Source organism: Ursus arctos, unplaced genomic scaffold (assembly GCF_023065955.2).
Source record: "Ursus arctos isolate Adak ecotype North America unplaced genomic scaffold, UrsArc2.0 scaffold_37, whole genome shotgun sequence".
Classification (NCBI taxonomy): Eukaryota; Metazoa; Chordata; class Mammalia; order Carnivora; family Ursidae; genus Ursus; species Ursus arctos.
The window spans coordinates 7,071,762-7,095,268 of NW_026623053.1; the positions used below are offsets into that span (position 1 = coordinate 7,071,762).

The following is a 23,507-nucleotide window of genomic DNA, read 5'->3' on the forward strand; positions in this document are numbered from 1 at the left end:
CAGAAGCTTCCATTCACCAGCACGTACTCTGCGCTAGGAAACAGGCCAGGTGCTTCACGCGTATGATCTCTGGACTTTATAGCTACACCGAATGCTCAGCTTTACTGCTGAGGAAACCGAGGCACAGAGGGACAATCACACAGCTGGTATCCGTGCAAGACTCGAACCCAAATCTGACCCCTAAGCCCAAGCGCTTTTTCCCCCTCTACCATGCAGCCACTGGCTGCTGACCGCCTGGCATGTCCAAAAGCACGAGCGACTTCATTTCCAGCTGGTCAATAAGTGGGTAAGTGAACATGAAGACGACATGCCTACAATGTGTTTGGTCATGTGGGTCCATGGAATTAAGAGAAACAAATCACTGCACCGTAGAGAAGACCGGAGTTACGCAGAAAAGAGTAAGATCCCAGGAAGGAGTTCATGACCAAGTTACAGAGGCTGGCCCACTGGCAGCAGAGGGCTTCACCACCCCCTGCCAGGATGAAGGGACAGACACCTGGGGAGGGACACAGTTAAAATGCTACAGACGAAGGCCTCGGATGCAGGCTTTGACTGGTGAAGCTTTTACTGGCGGAAGAAAATCCCAAATGAATGGCATTAGTTTGCATAAAAATGAACTTGGAGAAAATGAAATGATAAACCAGAAATTGGTTTCCCGAAGTTTCTTTTATATCCTCAAAGCGTGTTATCAGACTGCATGGAATCCGAGCTCTTTGGGGACTGGGCGCAGACCGGTGAAAGCTGCCTGCTGCCTACTGGAGGCCAAGGCTCTCCACCCAAACAAAGACATTTTAAGAAGAAAATAAAAATTTGACAGGATATCAGCTTAAAAACAAAACAAACTCTCACACTAACCACTGGGTGAGAGTTCGTAGGCTGTGTTTTTGTAATACACCAATCGACCAGGCCTGCAAAAGAAAATACTAGCACTTAGCTCGTAACAGGGCCAGCACTCACGCTGAGGTCAGGGCCATTGCATTTGGGTGTTACCATAAAGCAGTCAGATGTGGTTCCCACTGTACTCTTCCCCTGAATGTACCGCTGCTTCAGCATTCAGCATATTCTCCGGGCTCTTAAGCGATCTGAGGAGGGATGTGCACTTTGTGTGATCCTTCTCCCCTCCCCCATACACAGACAAGCTCTGTGCTTAACCGTCAACCAGTGTTCACCGAGGCCTATGTGTGCCAGGCTCTTTACGGGTGGCTTTATTTGATTCCCACACAGAGCCCATGAGGCAGGAGTTGTCCCTGTTGTGTAAGTGAGGAAAGTGGCTCACAGAGGGTAGCTACATTCTGCAGCCACAGCTACAAAGGGAGATGGCTGAGGTCCAAAGAGAGTTGTGTCTGACGCCAGTTCTGCTCTTTTCCACACCCAAACCTTTCAGCATATTTAATGACATAAGTATCCAGCCTTCTGCCTTTCAACTGAAACTCCATTAGCTTGTTGTTCCTTTGCTCTTCCGAAAAGATGGGTAATCTCCATTTGTACAAGGGATGATTTCATACAAGCCAATATGGCAGTGCCAAAACTCGTACTTAGGCTCCCGACACCCAGATTCAAATTCACATTTTTTCTGTCTCCAAAGCCTTCGCCCTTATGCTGACTTACTTCTGATCGCTTTGATCCTGGAAATGGAAGACACACAGATGATGCGCACAGAACTCTCACTTGATTAGCCATTTCTGGGGCTAGGTTTTCCCCCATTCGTTACTCATGACAGAAGACAGCCTCGTATCAGAAGGGCTTCTGCCACTTCTCACCAATTCGGCGCACCTGACTTGTCAGCACACATGCAGAACTCTCATCTTTTCAAGACTCATTAGATATTTAGGAAAATGATGCTCTCCAAAGCATCTCTCATAAAAGCAAAACTTGAAAGTTCTAATTGGGCTCATGAGATTAGGCTAAAATTAGAGTAATCCGAGTCACCAATCTAAGAACATCATTCCAATCCAAATCTCATGTTTAAGACTGCACAGACCAAAGTATTTATGACATTAACCACCTTGTATAATGCCAAATGCTGTATCCTCAAAAGACTTCAGTGACTACCATCCTATGCTTACCTCTAGGCAAAAATTAAACTGGTCACAGGGAAATTTAAACTCATTCCTGCAAAGCTCTCCCCTTGCTTGTGACCTGCAAAGTAATTCCAGCTCAGACTCAGAGAACTCATTTGATGGGGAAGAAGATGCCTTCCCTCCTCTGACTTCAACATTCACAGAGTTGTACTGTAGCTGAAAATAAAATTAGATTTTGGAAGGAAGCGAGTTTGAAATATTATGTAGAGAAATCTTGGCAATAAGATCCCTATCATGTCACAGTCTTAAAGCCAGTGAATTTTATCTGGAAGGCTGGCTAACAGTGGTTTAAGAAAACAACACAAACACACTTTTTGAAACTGAAGGAGGCATTTACGACCCGAAGTGCCCTTGGTTACTAAGTTGATTTATGAAAATGAGTGATGCAAGGCTCCTCAGGGTCAAGTCGCGTTTTTTTCTGTAACACTCTTTGTAAAAACGCAAAAACCAACAGCAGCCAAATTAAATGAACTCAAAGTCAATTTAACAGGCTGACCTCTAGGGGCGCCTGGGTGGCACAGCGGTTAAGCGTCTGCCTTTGGCTCAGGGCGTGATCCCGGCGTAATGGGATCGAGCCCCGCATCAGGCTCTTCCACTGGGAGCCTGCTTCTTCCTCTCCCACTCCCCCTGCTTGTGTTCCCTCTCTCGCTGGCTATCTCTATCTCTGTCAAATAAATAAAATCTTTAAAAAAACAAAACAAAACAGGCTGACCTCTAAAATTCGAGGTAGAGCCATCATCACACAAGAAGTTTCCAGGCAAGAGTCCTTAAGTATCAATGCTGAGCAAATGAACAACGCTGAACTTCCAACAGATACCTAAAGAAATAAGCACTGTAAAGTAATGATCGAAACAGGATGCCCAGATGTTTACCATTTATCATAGGGTGTGTACCGACCCCCCATCCAGTGATCTGAGAAGGTGTACACCGGGTGGTACTAGTTGCTCCATAAATGCTCTCAGTGTTAATATCACCACCGCCACTCGTTTTAGAGGGGATGTCACTTTCTGCAAATGCAAATGCCCTCAGGGGAGGTATTCAAATTACCCATCAGTCTTTAAAAGTTTTCCTAAACAATATTATCTCTCTCCTAAGGGATCAGTCACCCTGAAGGAACTGTGTTTTTCACTGCATTGGTGGAAGAAGAGAAAATGATTTCAGAGTGAGGGAACGGTGGCCAACCATGATGGGTGGCAAAAAAGACCAAAGGAGATTAGCACCTAATAATAGTTGAATAGGACATGTGACGCGAGAAGCAATGCAGAAAGGGGTAAAGATAATCTCTGAAACACATACAGAAAATCAAGTCCAATCTCAGAGCTAGGTTATTTCTGAAAACAAAAGTGATCTTTTTTAATAGTTCTAAATTCCATGGAAAAGGGGGTATTGTGGCTTCTGTTTACCTTTATGTAAGACGTGGCACTTTTGAATGTTTTTTTTGTAGACCTAGTACAGTATTTGAATTTAAGTTCAAAAAATGTCATTCCCAAAGAAGGTTGGCATAGCTGTGCTATAAGTAAATGGTCTCTACGACTCTGACATATGAAATATAACCACTGACAAAGAAAAGTACTTATATACAAAAAAAGGAAACGCACTAGCTGCAACAGAACTGCTCATAGGGGAACCAGGGACTTTGCTATATCAGCAAAGAATGAGGCTCCCCTGGATAAATCAATAAATGTCGGTCCAGAAAGGAAATGTACGTTTCCCTGTTTTAAACAGTACAAAAGGCCAAGAAGCTTCAGAACTAAATAAACCAGGCCCGACCTGATGACAGTGGACTAAAAGCAAGTCACCGACTTTTACATCCAATCCCAATCAAACCTAATATTAAAACGGAAACAAATGACTGTTTCAACCGGATTTCAGCTTCCAAAAGGAGAGCCCATCACTTGGAACTACCAAGGGCTAAGCACTGTGACAACATTTAGGACATTTAGTTCACACAGCAGGTGGCTGGCTCTTGACCTTGCAGAAAGCCATGGCATCATGAGGGGTAGGTTGGGGGGCAGGGAGTGTGGGCTGAGGTTGATTTCCAAGGGCAGTTGTACGCTCACTACTTTGGGCAACCAGCTCTAAAAGCCAGAGATTTGAGAACAGATTACAGTCCATTGGTGAGAAGCTATTATTACCGTAGCAAAGGTTTCCATCCCCCAGGGCTCTAGCTAGGGCTCGCCAACCATTCATTCATTCATTCATTTATTTATTTAAAAGATTTTATTTATTTGACAGAGACAGCCAGCGAGAGAGGGAACACAAGCAGGGGGAGTGGGAGAGGAAGAAGCAGGCTCCTAGCAGAGGAGCCTGATGTGGGGCTCGATCTCAGAACGCTGGGATCACGCCCTGAGCCGAAGGCAGACGCTTAACGACTGCGCCACCCAGGCGCCTCTCGCCAACCATTTTTAACCATGCATCCTCTCAATAAAAAATTTATGAGTATTAACTGCCAATATATGCATATTTGTACATTATACACTTCGACTACTGGTCTAAAATATTATGGTGATTCTAAAGCATACATGAATACATAAATTCAAAAACAATTACATTTTAAGTAAAAATTCTATTGTTTTTGTCTCTTAATCCAGTGGATCGGGTGGTGCAGTACCTTCAGAGACAAAGGCACTTTGGTCTTTCCTCTCAAACACTCTCACTGGGCACTCTCCACTTTATGGATCTGCATGCCCGTAGGAAGTAACAGAGAAGGGGCGTAAGAGTAAACACTTAGCCTTTACAGCTGAGCCCACGCCCGGTTTCTTGCAACACTCCAACCCTAGGAGAGACACAGCCACTTGGATGATTAGCAGCCAAGAGGCTCTTCCCAGCAGTGAGTGGTACAAATTGCTCCTGCAGAGACACGTGAAAAGGAATAGCATGGAGATCTAGCCTCAAATTCATCTTAACCACTAATCCCATCTCTTTCTCATCTACCCCACTTCAGAGTCTGTTCCAAGGTCAAAAACCAAACTGGCAAGAAGATCTGAACATGTTGTTTTCCTTCCTCTGCCTTACTGTCGTTGCTCTATGATGCCAAGAAAGCCATCCACCCCCTGTGGGCCTCGTTTTTCGTGTGAACATCGGTGTTTGATTTGGGAATGACTAAAGATTCTTCTAGATATAGAATTCTAGAGTTCTAAAAGAAACTTCCTAAGAAGTTCATTTCCCTCAGCCTGTTTGCTTGGTAGGTCCAAATGTTGGATCTGATATAACGCCAGATGTGAATCATTAATTAAATGCACTGACCTAGAAAAACAGCGTGCATATGTTTGTTTGACATTTACCACTTCCCGCATTCCTCACCTAACAGCAATACAATAGTAGACGTCTAATGAATATGTAAATGAACCAGACCAGAAAGAGGAAGAACTCCTCTTTTGAGGAGCCTAAGGGCTGACTCTAGGTAAGACATAGACCTTCTTACACACACACACACACACACACACACACACACACACACTTGCACAGACCTGCAGATACATAGGGAACAGAAATAATGCCCTAACCCTAATGGAAGCAGGCGTCACATGTACCTCAAAGAGAACTTGATCTAGAACTTTACGAAATATCATGGGGATGATTAACTGGTCATGAAGCACACAGAGCGTAATAGAGTGTTTTGCTTTCAAGGCGTTCTGGCTGACATGGGTTTTGAAATCAGCTCCCGCTGGCCCACGGCAGAGCCCTGCACAAAGCGCAGAGTGCCGGGGTTCCAGCCTCACCCACTGCTCCCGGGCAACGCGCATGTTTCCTTTAACAAGTAACCTGTGTGATTCTCAGTGTCCTCACCTGTCGGACAGGTATTACCAAAAAAAAAAAAAAAAAAAAAAAAGGAAGACCAAGTTCCTGATGTCTGTGAACATGGAAAAAAACAAAACATCCAGCAACAGAAAAAATGGATACTCTACGGTACTCAAAAATCCATTAAAATTACCTTTACAAAGAGTGGATAATAAAAATTTTTGTTATTGTGTTAAACGAAAAAGAGAGGACAAAATAGAGGACAACGGAGGGGAAGAGTACTAAAAAACAAGAAGCTGAACAGCCAAAATCATGATTTTTACATGATTTTTCCTATTGTTCGTTCTTTTTGTCAGTGGCACTTTCTATGTTCCTGATAACACACGTACATTTACTGGGAGAAATAAACAGTCATGGATCCGCAATGATCTTACCTACCTGCAAGATGGAAAGGATTCTGACCAGAGAAACACGCTTATGTAAATACTGCTCTCTCCTACTAGCTGGAAACCAGAGCCGTCCGTTCTCAATTCTATTGCTTCCTTTTATGAAAATGAGAACTCAGATCTCAAGGCCTCAAGCCTTGCGATCTCAGACCCACCTGCCAAGTCCCCTTCTGAGAGCAGCATAATCTGTGAAACTGAATACAGACATCGAAATGCAGTTAGGCGTGGGGTCTATAACCTAAGCCACGTGGCATCCATGTGTGGTGGACAAAACACAATCTGAGTTAAAAGGGTATGTGTGTGCGGGGAGGGCAATATGAATATTCTCAGAGAGAGTTTTAATAAAACCAGAGTTTCCATTTTTTCCCTGAAAGAACTTCTTAAGGAAATATAGAACTGAAAATGATTCCTGTGGGGAAAGAGCATTCAGGGAAAGCTTTGATATATTCAATGCCATTAAATGGTCATTTATTCCTCTGTAATAAGAACTTTCTTTAGGAGAAACACTCAGATACTTCGCAATTTGAGATAACAGCTTCCCCACTGTACGTTACAATGGAAGCATTTATAAATTGCTCATTCTGGATGATTCTAAGAGTCTGAATAAATCAGGGAAATCCGTATTTTCTGCTTAGTAACGGGGCTGATGGGTAGAATAAAAACTACTCAGTAACCTGATGAATTCCAAGAGGAAACAAGATCACCTGGCAGCATCTTAGTGTGAACCACAGCAAGAAAAAACAAAAACAAAAACCAAAAAGGGCCAAACCAGCTCCAGCTGGTAGAACCCAGAGCAAAAGCGTGAGGTCACAGCCTGGAGCTCTGCCCCAGAAAGTGTGTCCATGGTGCAGGCTCAGAAGAGTGGAATATTGCCTGATTTGTTCCTGCCCACCGCCCCCCCCCCCCCAGCCGGCACTTCATCCATTCCACTGGGGGCAGAGAGGTGTCGACAACCTGGTTCCTACCCTCTAGGGGCCCGCAGTCTGGGGAGGTAAACAGAAAGCAAACTGACACACACACAAAGCAGCAGTGCTACGTGCTATTATGAATAGGACATGGGAGGCCAGGGAGGGGTGTGCTCGAGCTTAGGGCACAGTAACCAACTGGTCATTTATTCTTCCCAGTACTGGACAACCTGGAAAGCTCAATGTCCTTGGGGTTATTTATAGTTTCTTGAGGAAAATGCTGCATATGGTGTAGCCTGACTGTAACTGGGACGGGTTCTGGGAGATGAATATCACTCATGCTTGTTCTCTCTTTAAAGGAAGGGTAACAGGAAAGACTTGGGCAAATAAGAACCTGATCTGGGCTGAAAAGCTGGGTCCACAGGCGTTTGTACCAGCCTCTCCCACTTCTGCTGTTTGCTTAAAGTGCACTTGACTGACCCCAGAGAATGTTTTGTTTTGTTTTGTTTCCATTTTTCTTCTGATCCCATAAAGATAGGTGTAGGAAAATAACATCTCCCATTTCAGGAACAGGAACTCCATCAACTAAGCCAGTTCTAATTCCCCACGAAGTTGGATACAGAGGCCTGAATGCAATGACTTCAGCACCCAGTATACCCAGTAAGGTACAAACACCCATGAAATCAGAGGGGAAGTCTTCGGACTTTCAGAAGCACCAGTGTGATGTGCCCCCCAACCCGCCCACTCCATTTCTAGCTTCGCGGGGGCTGCTGCAGAATAATTTTGGAACACAGAGAATTAAGAGAAGCTTGGTTTAGAAATCGGGAGCCAGAATGACCGTGAGCTCCCTGGCAGGAATGGGACAAAGAGGGGAGGGGAAAGCAAGCTTGAGAGGGAAAGGGAAAAAAGTATGGAAGGGGAGGGAGGAAACTGCCAAGAAAAATCTGGGCTTTCCTGTGGTTGTGTCTTAAATGACCTGGGTCACAGAAGCCTGCCATAGACGTGTATTAATGTGTTTTCTAAAAACCTGCAGATGGGGGCACCTGGGTGGCACAGCGGTTAAGCGTCTGCCTTCGGCTCAGGGCGTGATCCTGGTGTTGTGGGATCGAGCCCCACATCAGGCTCTTCCGCTATGAGCCTGCTTCTTCCTCTCCCACTCCCCCTGCTTGTGTTCCCTCTCTCGCTGGCTGTCTCTATCTCTGTCGAATAAATAAATAAAATCTTTAAAAAAAAATAAAAAAAATATAAAAACCTGCAGATGAATTACTTTGTATGGCAGGAACTGGTGGATGTCCCACAGGAACTGGTGGATGTCCCACTCAGTGACAAGATAATAACGTTGCTCTCAAAGCTGAAGACCTCCCGTGTATCAGGCCTTATTGACACACAGAAGGAGCTCAGTTCATCTTTGAAAAGCCCTTGGGGATATAGATATTATTTCCATTTTACAGATGAGAAAACTGAGTCTCAAAGAGCTTCTACAGCCAGTATTTCCCCCTAAGTCAGTCTTACCCCGAAGCCTGTGTTTTGTACAGCGGGGCTAGAAGAAAGCAGGGGGCAGCAGTGACTGGCGGCATCCCCGAGTGCCTCTGACTACACGACCGACAAATGGAATCCTGATGCTGTTCAACTTGCAATGCAACGGCAAAGAGCACCAACTGCTACGCGTGGCAGCTCCGACAATCACCACCACCAGAGTGCATCTGCGCGGATTCAGATCACCTGCCTTCCCGGCCAGCGGCCGCTACCAGGTACACAGACGCTTGCTGGCCATGTTCCAGAAGGAGAGCTGCCTCAGTGTGCAATCGCCCTGCCCAAGGCTTGCTCTACCTTTGCCATCAGTCAACATTAACCAAAGCGAACATAAGTGAATCCGCTGCAAGATCCCTGCTCTCAACAGTGGGCTGTGGGATAGAAGAGCACACAGATGGAGTTTCCTTTTTAAATGAAATGTTTTGGCACCAGCCTCTGTCAAGAGTTTTCCCTTGTTTCCATCTGGCTTTAGTACTGGAACGCATACATGAGAGAATGGAAAAAGAAAACTCCGTTGGCGTGCTAAACCACTAGAAAAGCTCAAGTGGTTGACAGCATATCCTCTAAACCCTCAGAGATTAAAACGCTTTGCTCAAGGAACGCTGCCACATTGTTTTTAAGGAAGGGGAGAGTTCTGTTTCTCAGACCAAGCCCTGTCCTGCAAAACAAGTGAAAAAGCGCGCACACTTGCGTCCTGCCCCGACGTTCTCCAGCCCCGGGGCCCTGAGCCTCGCACTCACCCACGTGAAGCCTCGTCTGCAAAGCAGAAGCCACATCACAAGACCGTTGTGCGGATTACATGAGATAATACCTGTTAAGGGCTTAGTTATCCATTTTTGGAATGTCCTATTCACAAGGCTTTAGGAGACTCACATATTATTACCACCAGTTTTCACAGGAAGAGCTCTAGAACCACCAAGGAGGCTCTAAAAAATATTCAGACATCCACTTTTTTTCTATTACATAACTGAACAAAAACAAGTTCAAATACGGCAATGTTCCTGTCAGGAGGCTCTCAGATTTTCCCTTAATTTCCCTCTCCGAATTTTCTCTAAGCGTCAAACACAGCCACAGTCATTCTGGTATGCTTTCTTAGCAGTCCAGGATTGTCACCACCCAGCCGAAACCAACCAAGGCCGACCCCTGTAGGAAGGCAGAGTAATACCAAGACATGCTTATCGCTAAAGCTGTGTAAGGAGGGACAGAAAATTCTACTGTGGGAGGGGGGAAAATTGGCTAAGGGGATACAGACCTACAGTCAAACGACCTGGGTTCAAATCCCTGTTTGGTAACTTATAAGCTGATGATCTTGGGGAAGATAACTTACTCCCATATGCTCAGTTTCCTCATCTACAAGTTGAAGACAGTACTGTTTTCTATCTCATAACACGGCTGTAAGGATTAAATATGTGTAATACATGTAAAGCAGAAGGAACCATGCCTGATATGGGAACTCAGTAAATACCATTACTACTACTAGTATTATTACTATCACCAATTTGAAGGTGGGCTCGGTGCCAACCTAATTGGATTGCACACTGAATCGAGTGATAGGTGCGTGGCAGGTGCTATACTGAAGGTCGTTTATAAATGACACTGGTGGCAGGATCTACTGGGCCAGAAGACATTCCAGAAAACCCTCTCTCTACTTTTAACCTCACCTAGCCAAGGATTATTGTTGTTACAAATGTTTACATCAAATGTGTCTATGCACATTCACAAAAGAGCCAAATTCTCAATCTAAAGTATAACAGGATACTGCATTTTTATAAAATAAAAGAGGATCTAGAAAGAATTATGATCAAGGCAGTAGAAATAACTTTTTATTGCATTGTCTTCTAGAGTGATTTAAAGTTTCATGGCTGGATTTATATGCCACATCTCTCTAATAAAGACAGAAAAGGCTTACCCTGATGCATATTACAAATGTAGGAGAGTCTATTAGTCAATAACCTCTGAAATGATAACAAGACACAGTGTAGGTCAAAACTGTTCAATGTCTTATCAGTTTTGAAGGGTTAGGGAGGAATCTACCCCTTCAAACATCTCCTTCTCTAAACCACACCCCCTTCATGACCTAAGTCAGAGGAAATGAGGTGCTAAGGCAGTGGGAGCGTGGCCCGTGGGGTAATAAGGACTGGATGAATTTCCCAGTCTGTCACTCCCAAAATGGTGACTCTGGGATGTCATGACCTTTGATGAACACTGGTCCCTTCACCTGTGAAATGAAGACATACCACCCAACAGATAGGAACGTTGTGAGGATTAACTGGAATTACAACAAATAATATAAACAAGATGAATATTTTTATTTTTTCTACATAATTTTCTGAGTCATAGTTTCAGTAATATTTACTACTTCTATAATAAAGAATAACAAATAGATATCATTATTATAGTTGTTTTGTATTTCTTCTTTCCCTGTGAATACATTTATATACCTCTGAGTTTGGTGTGGATTTTTTCATTTTCCTGGATAAGAACTTTCGGAAAGTTAACTCATCATCCCTAAATAAGCCATTCCTATCAAGGTCAAATTTCATTTGTCTTGCATTCTTCCCTTCTCTCTCTTCTAATATTTAGAGACCTTGTGATAAGATCCAGTCAGAATTAGAAAGTGGATAAAAATAATTTCTTTCTAGGGGCCTCTGGGTGGCTCAGTTGGTTACGTGTCGGACTCTTGATTTTGGCTCAGGTCATGATCTCAGGGTCGCGAGACTGAGCCCTGCATTGTGCTCTGCGCTCAGTGCGGAGCATGCCTGAGATTCTCTCCCTCGCCTTCTGCCCCTCCCACCGCTCTCCCTCTCTTTCCAAAATAAATAAATCTTAAAAAAAAAAGAATTTCTTTCTATGCCAGATCGCTGACAATTAACTTTGCTTACCCCAATTCCAATAACACCTATAAAGAATGCTCTCGAACCCTCATCAATGCTTTAAGTGTCCATTTGCTTTATTAACAGCCTGAATTTCTCCCTACATGACGTGTATGGAATAGGATTTGGCAAAAAACTTCCAAAGAGTTCAGAATCCTCAAACTCAGAACCCAAAGGAATCTTTGAACTGGTCAGTTGAATAAAGTGAAGCCTGGAAAAATTCAGAGCTTTACCCATGGCCTGTCAACACAAAAGAGACTAAGAAGTATTTTTTGGATAGAATGTAGTACCGAGAATGTATCGTTATGTCAAGCTGACCTAGAAGACAACCCAGGGGGGCGCCTGGGTGGCACAGCGGTTAAGCGTCTGCCTTCGGCTCAGGGCGTGATCCCGGCGTTCTGGGATCGAGCCCCACATCAGGCTCCTCCGCTGGGAGCCTGCTTCTTCCTCTCCCACTCCCCCTGCTTGTGTTCCCTCTCTCGCTGGCTGTCTCTCTGTCGAATAAATAAATAAAATCTTAAAAAAAAGAAGACAACCCAGGGTGTAACTGTAACATAGTGAAGCTTCTCAACCTCAGCTTCAGTATCTTCAGCACTATCTTTCCAAATACAGTAAGTTTTACTGCTACTCCTGGGGCTGTGGTCGTAGCACCTAAATCTGGATTTTGAAAAGTTCTCTGGGTGATTCTAAGGGACACCTAGGATTGACAGCCACTGAGATGGAGAGCAGTGTTGCCAGGTTCTAGGCTCCCATCCCACATCGTTACCTTCCATGGGGATCCATTTACGTAAATTATTTCATCAAAGACCATTCAGAACTATTTTTTTTAAAGATTTTATTTATTTGACAGAGATACAGCCAGCAAGAGAGGGAACACAAGCAAGGGGAGCAGGAGAGGAAGAAGCAGGCTCCTAGCATAGGAGCCTGATGTGGGGCTCGATCCCAGAACGCGGGGATCACGCCCTGAGCCGAAGGCAGACACTTAACGACTGCGCCACCCAGGCACCCCCAGAACTATTTTTTTAAATAAAAAAATTTTGCTCCCTAAAAATCTAAAATCATTTTCAAAAGATTAAGATTTTGTTTCAACAAAATACGTAAAAGAATGTATTAATCACAAAATTAAAATTTTTTCATGCTTCTTTTTATGCGGACAATGAGTAGAAGCCAAGGAAAGATTTTTATCCACTTGTGAATGTGAAGGCTAGCATGAGACATTGTACATACTGAATTAAAACAGGATCAGGAAATAGATTTTAAGCATGAAATTATGGAATGTTCAGTAGATAACTGGCCTCTAATAATAAACTGATTTTTAACTTCTTAGCACGTTTCCAGTTTAGTTTTATAGACTCAAATATCATGCAGGGGGCAACCAACTGTAGAAATTATTGTGGTGGGGCTTGCTTTATACTTTGAATGAGTTAACAGTTCTAAGTTTTAAAGTCTAAAGTATAATCAGGTATGTAGTAAGCCACAAATTTAAATAGCATCTTCTATTTAAGCACAGGGAATAGTCTATCTGTACTTGGCAATGTGCCAGGTGTTATAAGGCGCTTAGAAGAGTCCAACATTTAGATCTGATCGATGCAAACACGGGTTTACATGATACACGCCTGCTCTGTCTGAGGGCTCAAAAGGGCCACCTAGGATAACTTCTCATTTGTATAAAGGAGAGGGTTAGTTTCTGTCCTCCTAACTAGAGGAGGTCAATAAATTCTTATAATCATCCAGCTAGTGACTCTGTAAGAGGTTTTTTTTTTTTAATCAATTTTGTGGAATATATTTACATATAATAAAAGATACCCATTTTTAGTGTGCAGTTTGAAGAGCTGTGAAAAATGTATACACGCAAGTAACCACTGCCACGACATGTGGAACACTTAACACCACTGCAAGAACTTCCCTCATGCTCCTTCACAGTCAGTCCCCGACCCCAACCCTGTCGACTTCCGATGGGCTTTCTGCCACTACAGCTTAAGTTCTGTCCATTCTCGAATTTCATATAAATAGAATCATACAGCATGCAGTCTTTTCTTTTTTTTCATACAACATAAGGCTTTTGAGTTATCCCCACTGCTGCGTGCACTGGCAATTCATTCCTTAGGGAACATTCCACTGCAGGGATAGGATATAATGTGTTTATTCATTCACATGTCGATGGACATGTGAGTTCCGATTATTGGTTATTACAAATAGACTGTTATCTACCTCTATGTACATGTCTTTATGTGGACATGTTTTTATTTCTCTTGGGTAAATACCTAGGAATAGAGTCGTTGAGTCAGAAGGGCATGTTTGAATTTACAAAGAACTGCCAAACGGTTGACCAAAGCAGTTATACCCTTTTTACATTCCCACCAGCAAAGTGTGAGAGCGCAAACTGCTCCACATGCTTGCTAACGCTTGGTATTGTCAGTCTTTCTAATGTTAGCCATTGCCAAGAAGACCAAGTGGAAACCAGGCTTTAAGAATGCAAATTTACCCAAGCCTGTCAGTACAGAAGTGTCTGCACACCATTTAAGACGCCATTTGGGAAGTCCAGTGAGAAACATTAAAATTCTATCCCAAGGTTCCACGGATGAACTGGAGAGATTATTTCTCTCTTTACACAATCCCAGCTAAATAACCCAAGAAAGATCATCTTATTTCCCCTGCTCCAGCATCTTTCTGGATTCCTCCAGAGGATATGAAATTCTCTCCAAAAATAACAACTCTTAGGATCACAGGCCTTAACCTCGCAGATTTTAAATTCTGCCAGACACTTGGAGGGGGGGGTGGAATTTACACACACAAAAATCAGTAAGACACTGGATATATAAAACACCCATGCTTACATGCATATGTTGGCAAGCTTTGAACGCTGAGATATTCTTCCCTTAAAAAAATTTTTTTAACTCGTTCTGCTGTTTGAAAAATGGTTAAATACTACTTGCAGACATTGCCCTTATTTGAGCCAATTTTGCCCGTTCAAAATGGAGAGCTGGTTTTCATCAGGCAAACCGCAAGAGCGGAAGAGCCTGGCCTCCCAGAAAGCTTGGTGGTTCACACTCATAGCAGGAAGGACGCTCCCATTCCAGGGCTTGCTTCCACTTCATAGCCGCCTACGTGAGTCGAGCTACAAAGAGGTCATCCTTAGACCAAGTAGGAGAAAAGGAGCAATTCAAAATCCCGCGTAGTCTTTTAATGAGGCTGCCCTTCCCTCTGCCACGAATGTTCCCGGCACATACACCACCTCTTTCAGAACCCGGGACACTCTACTTTTCTCACAGCTCTGGCTTCTTCCAGCCAGGCCAAATTCTCCTCACACCTGCTTTCCCATCACTGCATTTCTTCCTTTTTAGCCTTTTCACAGTTAATAATTGTATTTATTTTAGTGACTAGTTGATAAATGCCTACTGCTCCTTCCCCATCGAACAAAGTAAGCTTCTTGGGTTTTTCTCCCAACTGTATGCCCCATACCTAGAGTGCTCAGCACACAAAAAGTACTTAATAAATATCTGAGTAATTAATTACTTGTGGATTAAAACATTACCTTATCAGAGATGTCACCGATATGCCTTCACGTAAGTTAGAAGTTAAAGAAGGTTGCTCCCTTCTCGATGAGAAGAAAAATCACACTGCAAAAACTTGGGGGTCAAAGTTGGCCTGGCCTCCTCCTGCCCCAACTTCCATTAAGCCACCTGCTTAAATGTCAGGTCTACTTTACCAACCTGGCCTCTCGCAATTCAAATCCATGAAACGGAGAAAGACTATCAGAACAAACTATTTTCCTCCATTAGAATGGAATTCTGAAAAAAGCAATTCTCATAGTTTCAAACTTTAAGCCTAAAGTCTGGGTAATCAGCAAGGGAAATGCAGGTATTGGACGAGTCTAGGTCAGGCTCTCCCGTGGCAGGGGAAATGGCTCTGCTATTTCACTGAGACAGGCAGACAGAGTTCCTGTTTCACTCTTGCAGCCTTCATGATCAGAAATAGGCTGACAGCAGCATGTCTCACATGCAAACAGAACCGCCATCTTTTCCAGTTAGAGGTACGTACCAGGCAAAACTCCAGGGACTTCTAGACCGTTCCACCTTTTCTTCAACTACCCATCTTCAAGAAATCTCAATGAAACATAGACCAAATAAAAATTAATAAAATTAGAGTGACTATGTGTCCCTACTCAGCTCATGTTCAGCTCAACCCAAACACACACAAAAATTTATTGTAATGCATTCTATTCATTATTGGCGCAAGCAAAACTCTGGAATTGAAACGTAAGAATATGAAGATATTTGTAAGACCTGAATCTCATTAACAAAATACTAGAAAGGTAATCAGGAAAGGCTACTTTTTTCTTTCATTTAGTCATTAGATATTAACTGAGGCCCTATTATATGCCAAGCACTACCCAGCATGCTAAAGGAATGCAAATGTCCTCCAATTATAACAAAATTTTACTAATCTAATCCTTATTTGGAATTCAGAAAGACAGACCAATATTTCAAGGTCAATTCTCTCACACTCATTTAAATAAAAGCTTTCTCCTAACCACTGAAAATACATTCTCTCTAAAAGATTATGTTACCATTTTATTATAAACTAAGATAGAGTCTTATCATTATCTTTACATATTCTTCTTTTCTTTAACCTTTACATATTCTTTCTGGAAAAAACCTATCTACACACTGAAATGAATTCTTATAAATGATCAGAAACTTTTTTTTACACATCTCCAAAGGCAAGAGAAACAAAAGAAAAAATGAACTTGTGGGACTTCATCAAGATAAAAACCTTCTGCACAGCCAAGGAAACAGTCAAAAAAACTAAGAGGCAGCCCACGGAATGGGAGAAGATATTTGCAAATGACACTACAGATAAAAGACTGGTATCCAAGATCTACAAAGAACTTCTCAAACTCAATATACGAGAAACAAATAATCAAATCAAAAAATGGGCAGAAGATATGAACAGACACTTCTTCAATGAAGACATACAAATGGCTAACAGACACATGAAAAAATGTTCAAAATCATTAGCCATCAGGGAAATTTAGATCAAAACCACATTGAGATACCACCTTATGTCAGTTAGAATGGCAAAAATTGACAAGGCAGGAAACAACAAATGTTGGAGAGGATGTGGAGAAAGGGGATCCCTCTTACACTGTTGGTGGGAATGCAAGTTGGTACAGCCACTTTGGAAAACAGTGTGGAGGTCCCTTAAAAAGTTAAAAATTGAGCTACCCTATGACCCAGCCATTGCACTACTGGGTATTTACCCCAAAGATACAGATGTAGTGAAGAGAAGGGCCATATGCACCCCAATGTTCATAGCAGCATTGTCCATAATAGCTAAATTGTGGAAGGAGCCGAGATGCCCTTCAACAGATGACTGGATTAAGAAGTTGTGGTCCATATATACAATGGAATATTACTCAGCCAACAGAAAGAACGATTACCCAACATTTGTAGCAACATGGATGGGACTGGAGGAGATTATGTTAAGTGAAATAAGTCAAGCAGAGAAAGACAATTATCATATGGTTTCACTCATTTATGGAACATAAGAAATAGCAGGGAGATCAGTAGGAGAAGGAAGGGAAGAATGAAGGGGGGGTTAATAGAAGGGGGAATGAACCACGAGAGACTATGGACTCTGGGAAACAAACTGAGGGCTTCAGAGGGGAGGTGAGTGGGGGACTGGGATAGGCTGGTGATGGGTATTAAGGAGGGCACATATTGCACAGTGCACTGGGTGTTATACGCAAATAATGAATCATGGAACACTACATCAAAAACTAAGAATATATTGTATGGTGACTAACATAACATAATAAAAAATTATTAAAAAAAAAGAAACTAATTTTTTTTTAAAATCTAAAAACGGGTCCAAAAATAAAGTTTTATTCCCAAGCCACAACTGAAAGAAGGAAAAGATGAATCAAGGTAAGCTTAATTCTTCCGTTGCCCGGTTACAAGAACTATCATCGGATCTGTTACAAATGCCCCAGGTACTCAGATTAGCATCCCCACAACTCCATGGAAAACGTATCCAAATTTTATCTCAAAAACTTGGTATGAAGCCACAGTAAATCCCACACATCTACAATCACAAGCAGAAAGAGGAAAAAATAATCCAACAAAATTCTAAGCTTAATAGAACAGATGCCTCTTCCTGACAAGGAACAGCTGTCAGGCAAAGCAATGATTCGGGAGCTGTCTCTACAGTCTCATTTTCCATAAGGTGTCGATATTTATCTTGAGACAAACTATTACTGATTACTGGCAACTGTTAAGAAAAAGAAAGCCAATGAAACTCAGGCTGCTAGTAATGACAATTACCCAAAGACCAGGAATTAGCCTAAGACAAAAAATCCTAGAGGAGAACGCACTTTCTGTCAATGCCTTCGTGAAGGAAAGTGTGGATGAACAAATGTGTCTGTCAAACCCTTAGCAGAAGCACTCAATGAACTGGAAAATACACTTAAAATTGAACTTCGTTAACCTTTCCCATGCAGAGCAACCTCCAAAGCAGAGGTGCCACTAGTAAATAAGGACCGGAGAAGACAACAGAGACGCAGGAAACGGGAGTGGGAGAGTGGATGTGTACAAAAGCTGGGTATACGACCCTCTTGGACACCTGAGAATTGTATGTTTCAAATGAAGCTGTTTTAATAGTATCAATGTCTGGTTTTCATTACCTGACAGGCAGATATATGTTAAATATTCTCCTTGACCCCCGGTTGCCAAGAAAGGAATCTTTTTCTTTGTCCTCCTCTTAACTTGGACAGCTCCCAGCATCCTTTCATCAAGAGGTGCAAAAATTTCTTTGCTGATGGCAGACTTGGCACTCATTGTAGAAAACTGAGGAGGGCACACAGCGAGTTTCCTAAAGAAGAAAAAGAAAAGGCAAGTTGAATTGACAATATGGTGAGGTTCCTGTAACAGTAAACGGCAAGTTGATTTGCAGGTGAAGTAATTTTCAATTTGTCGTTTAAAATCTCTCCCTTACTTGAAATGCACTGCAGAATCATTAGAAGCAAGGTCTTCCCACTTGTATTAACTGTGAAAAATACAAACAAGAAGGGAATACTGATGTACTCACTGAAAATGTCAAATACAGTGTGAGATAAACAGCACGAAATGCTACCAGGAAAGTTCGTCAATCTCTACCCCAGTTGCACCTAACGGTAACTGGCGAGCAGGACCCACCCCCATTCCTATTCCATAAGAAACATGATTTCACATTTCCAGTTGAGAAGACTTTTCACTACCCAACAATCCTTAGAGTCACGAAGTTCTTTATGCTCCTTCAAAATCTCCTTTAACTCTAATGTAAATCCATTTCCCTAATTCTATTCACAATGGAAATAATTATATCATCTTCTACATAATAACCCTACATGCAACAGAAGACCATTAATTTCATCACCCGTTAGCTGCTTTGGATCACGCTAAATAATTAATCCTTATTTATTAGCCTCTTTCAGTGGGTCCTATTTCCCAGCGCTCCTCTGTATATAGTTGCCATGTTCTGGACCCTTGACAAATTCTCCACATTTCTCTTCAGCCAGAGTGGACACAGAATTCTAAAAAAAAAAAAAAGTATCTGACTAATGCTAAGTATTTTGGAAATGTTACCCAGTAGTTCCCACATGTTACGCTCCTGTGGGTAACTGGCAATGTGTGCCCAATAATTAAGAAGATAAAGCAGTGTGTTGCTGACTCACCATGAGTCCCTCCTCTCCCCACCACCAAACTCACATATATACAGTCCCCATGTTATATTTAGTTTTCCAGAAGTTATACCTCCCTAATGGTCTTAATTCTGCTTATTTGTGTCTATTATATTCAAGATCAGTCTGAATTTTAACCCTTTCATCCAAAAACCCGACAGCAACTTGAGTAAATGTTTTCTATCCCATCATCCTAGTCACAGACTGTGTCTTAATCGGTAACCAACGTTTGTTTAGCTAACCAATCAGAACTTAGAGGTGCAGACAGGGCCTGTGGGTTGGCCCCACGGGTCGTACAGAGTACTCAGAGAGCCTGTAAATGGATTAAGAGCACAGCTATACATGGTAAGAGCAGCTCAAAGTGTTGGCCAGCCTGCTATAAAATTGAGCCAATTGGCAAACACCTACTATGCGCCATTTCTAGGCTCAGCATTAGAGATACAAGAAATATTTAGGGCATGGTCCCTGTTCTCCAGGAGTTGACTGCTGACTACATCAAAGGTTTTGCTTTATGAGGGAAAAGCAGAGAATCATCCTTCCCAATGTAAGATTCGCAAACGATACCAACATAGCTATCCATCAGCAATTTTGTCGTAGGAAAGACATATATTTAAAAGGAGCATTCCTCTGGCTAAAAAAAAATTTCTCCTAGTTTCGATTCTATAACAGAACAGGTTTTCTGAGTGGCACCAAGAATAAAAAATACAAAGTGTTGCTTTTTATTATATCCACCAATATCTCCACGACATATTATAGAATTCTATACCCAGATCTATTTGCGCTCTGATCATGACATTTTATCATCACCACCAGGTTCTTCATACTGGCTGAGAACATTATGACAACCGTGGAGGGGGCCTGGGGTCAGTGTGCTGACCACCAACTGATACCCTGCGATTTCGTAGAAGTTAGCAAACAGAATCCACCCTTCCCCCCACCATCATTTACCTGGTGACTTTCCTAGGCAGGGTGTTATCATTTACAGGGACATTTTTAAAAAGAGAGAGAAACAAGGCCTCTCACTTTTCACCCTTTGGGGACATGTGAGAAAGCAAGCCAGCGGGAGCACAGCAGCTTCCAACATTCTATAAGCAATGCAGAAAATGCGTCATATCCCAAAACTCACCAGGCATTCTCTGACCAGTACCTTTCCAACTGTGGTATGGCTCTTGCTTTCCTATCCTGGGTTCACATTTTTCTAAAATTGTGGTTAAAAGTAATAAAAAGCTATCATTTGATTGTGATTGTGTACAATTTGCCAGAAAAAAAAAAAGGAGCATGAATGTTTTACCAAACTCTTAGAAAATTCTGTTCTTCCTTTGAGAAACTGTTAAGAAATGGAAATGACATTTTACTATTTTTGTTTTTAAGACTTATTTATGTAGAGAGAGAGAGAGAGTGCACACATGTGCACGTGTGTGAGTGTGTAGGGAGGGGGCAGAGAGAGAGGGAGAGAAAATCTCAAGTAGATTCTTCAGCGAGCATGGAGCCCGACAGGGGGCTCAATCTCAGGACCCTGAGATCACAACCTGAGCCCAAACCAAGAGTTGGATGCTTAACCGACTGGGCCACCCAGTCATCCCCCCCCCTTTTTAATATACTGATATTCAATCGCTAAGGACAATAACAAACAAAGCATGACTAAAACTAGCAAAGACAAAACCAGTAACTTCACTGAGCACAGGTTTTGGAATCAAAACAAATTGTGTTCAAATTCCAGCTCCAATACTGAAGACTTACATATGACTGGGTAAATCTCTTAAAATTCCAGACCCTTAGTTTACTAACTGCAACTTGGAGAGATCTTCACCCACCTCATGGAACTATTGAAAGAATTAAATGGAACAGTATATGCAAATCTTTTATTCTAGTGCATGAATCATAATACACTCTTAAAAATGGAAAATTTTAATTAATTCTCCTACTATAGTATGAAAAATAAAAGACCCTTTGAGCTTATAGAAACTGAGTAAATGTAGCCATCCATACCAGAAGGGATTTGTAAAAGAGAATCTCAACTTTACCAAAGCTTTTTCCTCATTCATGGTATGAAACTCTCTAAATATGGATATGTGGTCTATTTTATGAAAGGCTCTGTATTGTTTTCAGGATGAGGAATTTATAGACTTCACCCTCAGGAAACTCATTCCTAGGAGATTGCTAGATGCATTCTATGAGAAACTGTCAAAAGTTTTTGTCCAGGACAATGATATTGGCAGCCCTACCCAACTGCATGCATGTGTGTATGCTTTTAACACCATCCTGGGGATAAGAATGTACAGTGGAATTTGTGTTTTAAACAATTCTCTAACTGGTTCTCATGCAGCCATCCTGACACCTAATTTAAAGCCAACGGCCTAACGAGGAACTATGGGATGGAAAGGAATGTACTCTTAGGAAAGAATACAGGAAGAGATGTACAGAATTTTCTCTCTAGATTCAAGCAAGTGGCTTTATTGGGTCTTACCTCTTGTTGGTAAACCAATGTCCAACCCAAGGCTGGGACCCCCGATGTAAGAAAACAAGATGAATACAGCATCAGAGGTATGCCAATGACCATAGGTACTCTAATCCACATCGTGCTGAAGGTAAGAGGACATGCCACCCCAAAACAGGCCACCCCAAAAATATGCCACTTCAATATTTTGATTATCTTGAACTGAAGGCATCTGAAAAACAGCAAATGCGAGCAGAGGCTTTGTCTGAGCTCCCCACATCTGCTTTAAGACAGATCCTCTAAAAGGAACTCAGTAAGTCTCCTTTCCAAGAGTTTCATCAACCAGAGAAGATGGACGCTTGTCACAGAAGAGGAGACTAGAAGAGGACATCACACCCAGGACAGATTTTCTCACAAATTATCATATTTCCCATTTGTTCTTCTAAGGGTGCCCTCGATCTTTCCTAAAAATCATTTACTCTCCCCTAAGAGGCCTACATCCCTGCTCCCCTTTCCCTATTGGGATGGTATTTAATCCTGAATTCCAGGGATTTTCAGAGAGTTACTCATTCTTCCCTGGGTATCTCCCATGCATCCATGAGGTATATGTGCTAATAAACTTGTTTTTCTCTTATTACTTTGTCTTTTATTATAAGGGTCTTCACTAAGAACTCAGAAGAGTAGAAGGAAAATTAGCTTTCCTCCCCCACAACCCCGTGAAGTTTTATCTCTTCCTGGTCTACAGCTTCTATAGGCTATAATTACAAAGCTTCTCCATCCAAGAAGCCAACCTACAATATGATTTGCAAGTCAAAGCAGTTGGCTGCCTTAAGTGGTAATTGTAGAAACTAATCTCTGTTAGTTTAATCTTTCCCAGGGCTTTTTTATCTATCTTCTTCTTGCTGTAAGCCACCTAATCCATATCTACTTTTGTTAGTATGTGGCTACTGTAATGGGGCCCTCCACCCCCACAAGTAAACGGGAAATGAGATTAACCTTCAGAGAAGGAGCTGTAAGCTCCTATGACCTCAGGATTCAGCAGATGAAGTACATAAGTAAAGCGTACAGATGAAAGATGTTCCACACTCCAACACTAACATCTTTGGTTTCCAGGAGTGGAACAGACACTTGTCCTCTGTGGTTAGGAGATAAGGAAGTGCTAGGGACTCCAGCAATTAAGACCTGTCGATGCCCTCACTCATAGTTGCCCTTTGTAGCTATCGTGCAGACTGGGGTGTAGCCTACAGGCTTCAAATATTTCTCACCTGAGAAGGAAGAGCCCCTTTGGTGAAATACAGTCATCTATTTAGCTTAATGTTATCAAGGCAAACTGATTCCTCTAACCTCAGGAACGTCCCTGTCTGGGTGCCACGTTTAGCATGCAAGCTTCCAATCACATTTTTGGCACTGGCTGTGCCAATACGAGCATTCTGGACTGGACAGCAGTTACGTTCCCATTATCAACGAGTAACCGAAATCCCCGGTTTTAGACATCACGTTCTTTAACCAGTGAATACGACTTGACCCTGAGGTGAATGCACTCAAAGCAAGCTGATATCAAGTTTCAGGATTCTCCAAGCTAAGGGTGAAAGTGATGTCAGCGTGGGAGACTTTGAGGGAGAATCAGCTGGTTTTCTCTAGTGCATAGGAACTCTGGTGAGGTGACCTCAAAGACTTAGAAATGAGAGAACTAAGGTTATCCTCTAAGGAGTTCTCCACACTGCCATTTTGTGTTTGAAAAAATTGTAGCATTTCAAACACAACTTCATTG

General features: G+C 42.3%; 1 protein-coding gene across 2 annotated transcripts in view; it reads right to left on the minus strand.

Moving 5' to 3' along the window:
• The window catches only part of STXBP6 (syntaxin binding protein 6), a 239,345-nt gene that overhangs the window by 149,205 nt on the left and 66,633 nt on the right, over nucleotides 1-23,507 (minus strand). The window contains exons 1-2 of one of the 2 annotated variants that reach the window (XM_026486467.4): nucleotides 18,576-18,657; nucleotides 18,265-18,452 (exon numbers count right to left, since the gene is read on the minus strand). In XM_026486467.4, coding sequence (XP_026342252.1) covers nucleotides 18,265-18,418 — 154 coding nt within the window. In that variant the 5' untranslated portion in view covers nucleotides 18,419-18,452; nucleotides 18,576-18,657. Of the gene's footprint in view, nucleotides 1-18,264; nucleotides 18,453-18,575; nucleotides 18,658-23,507 lie in introns of those variants that run through there. The other variant, XM_026486466.4, reaches the window with a different exon arrangement.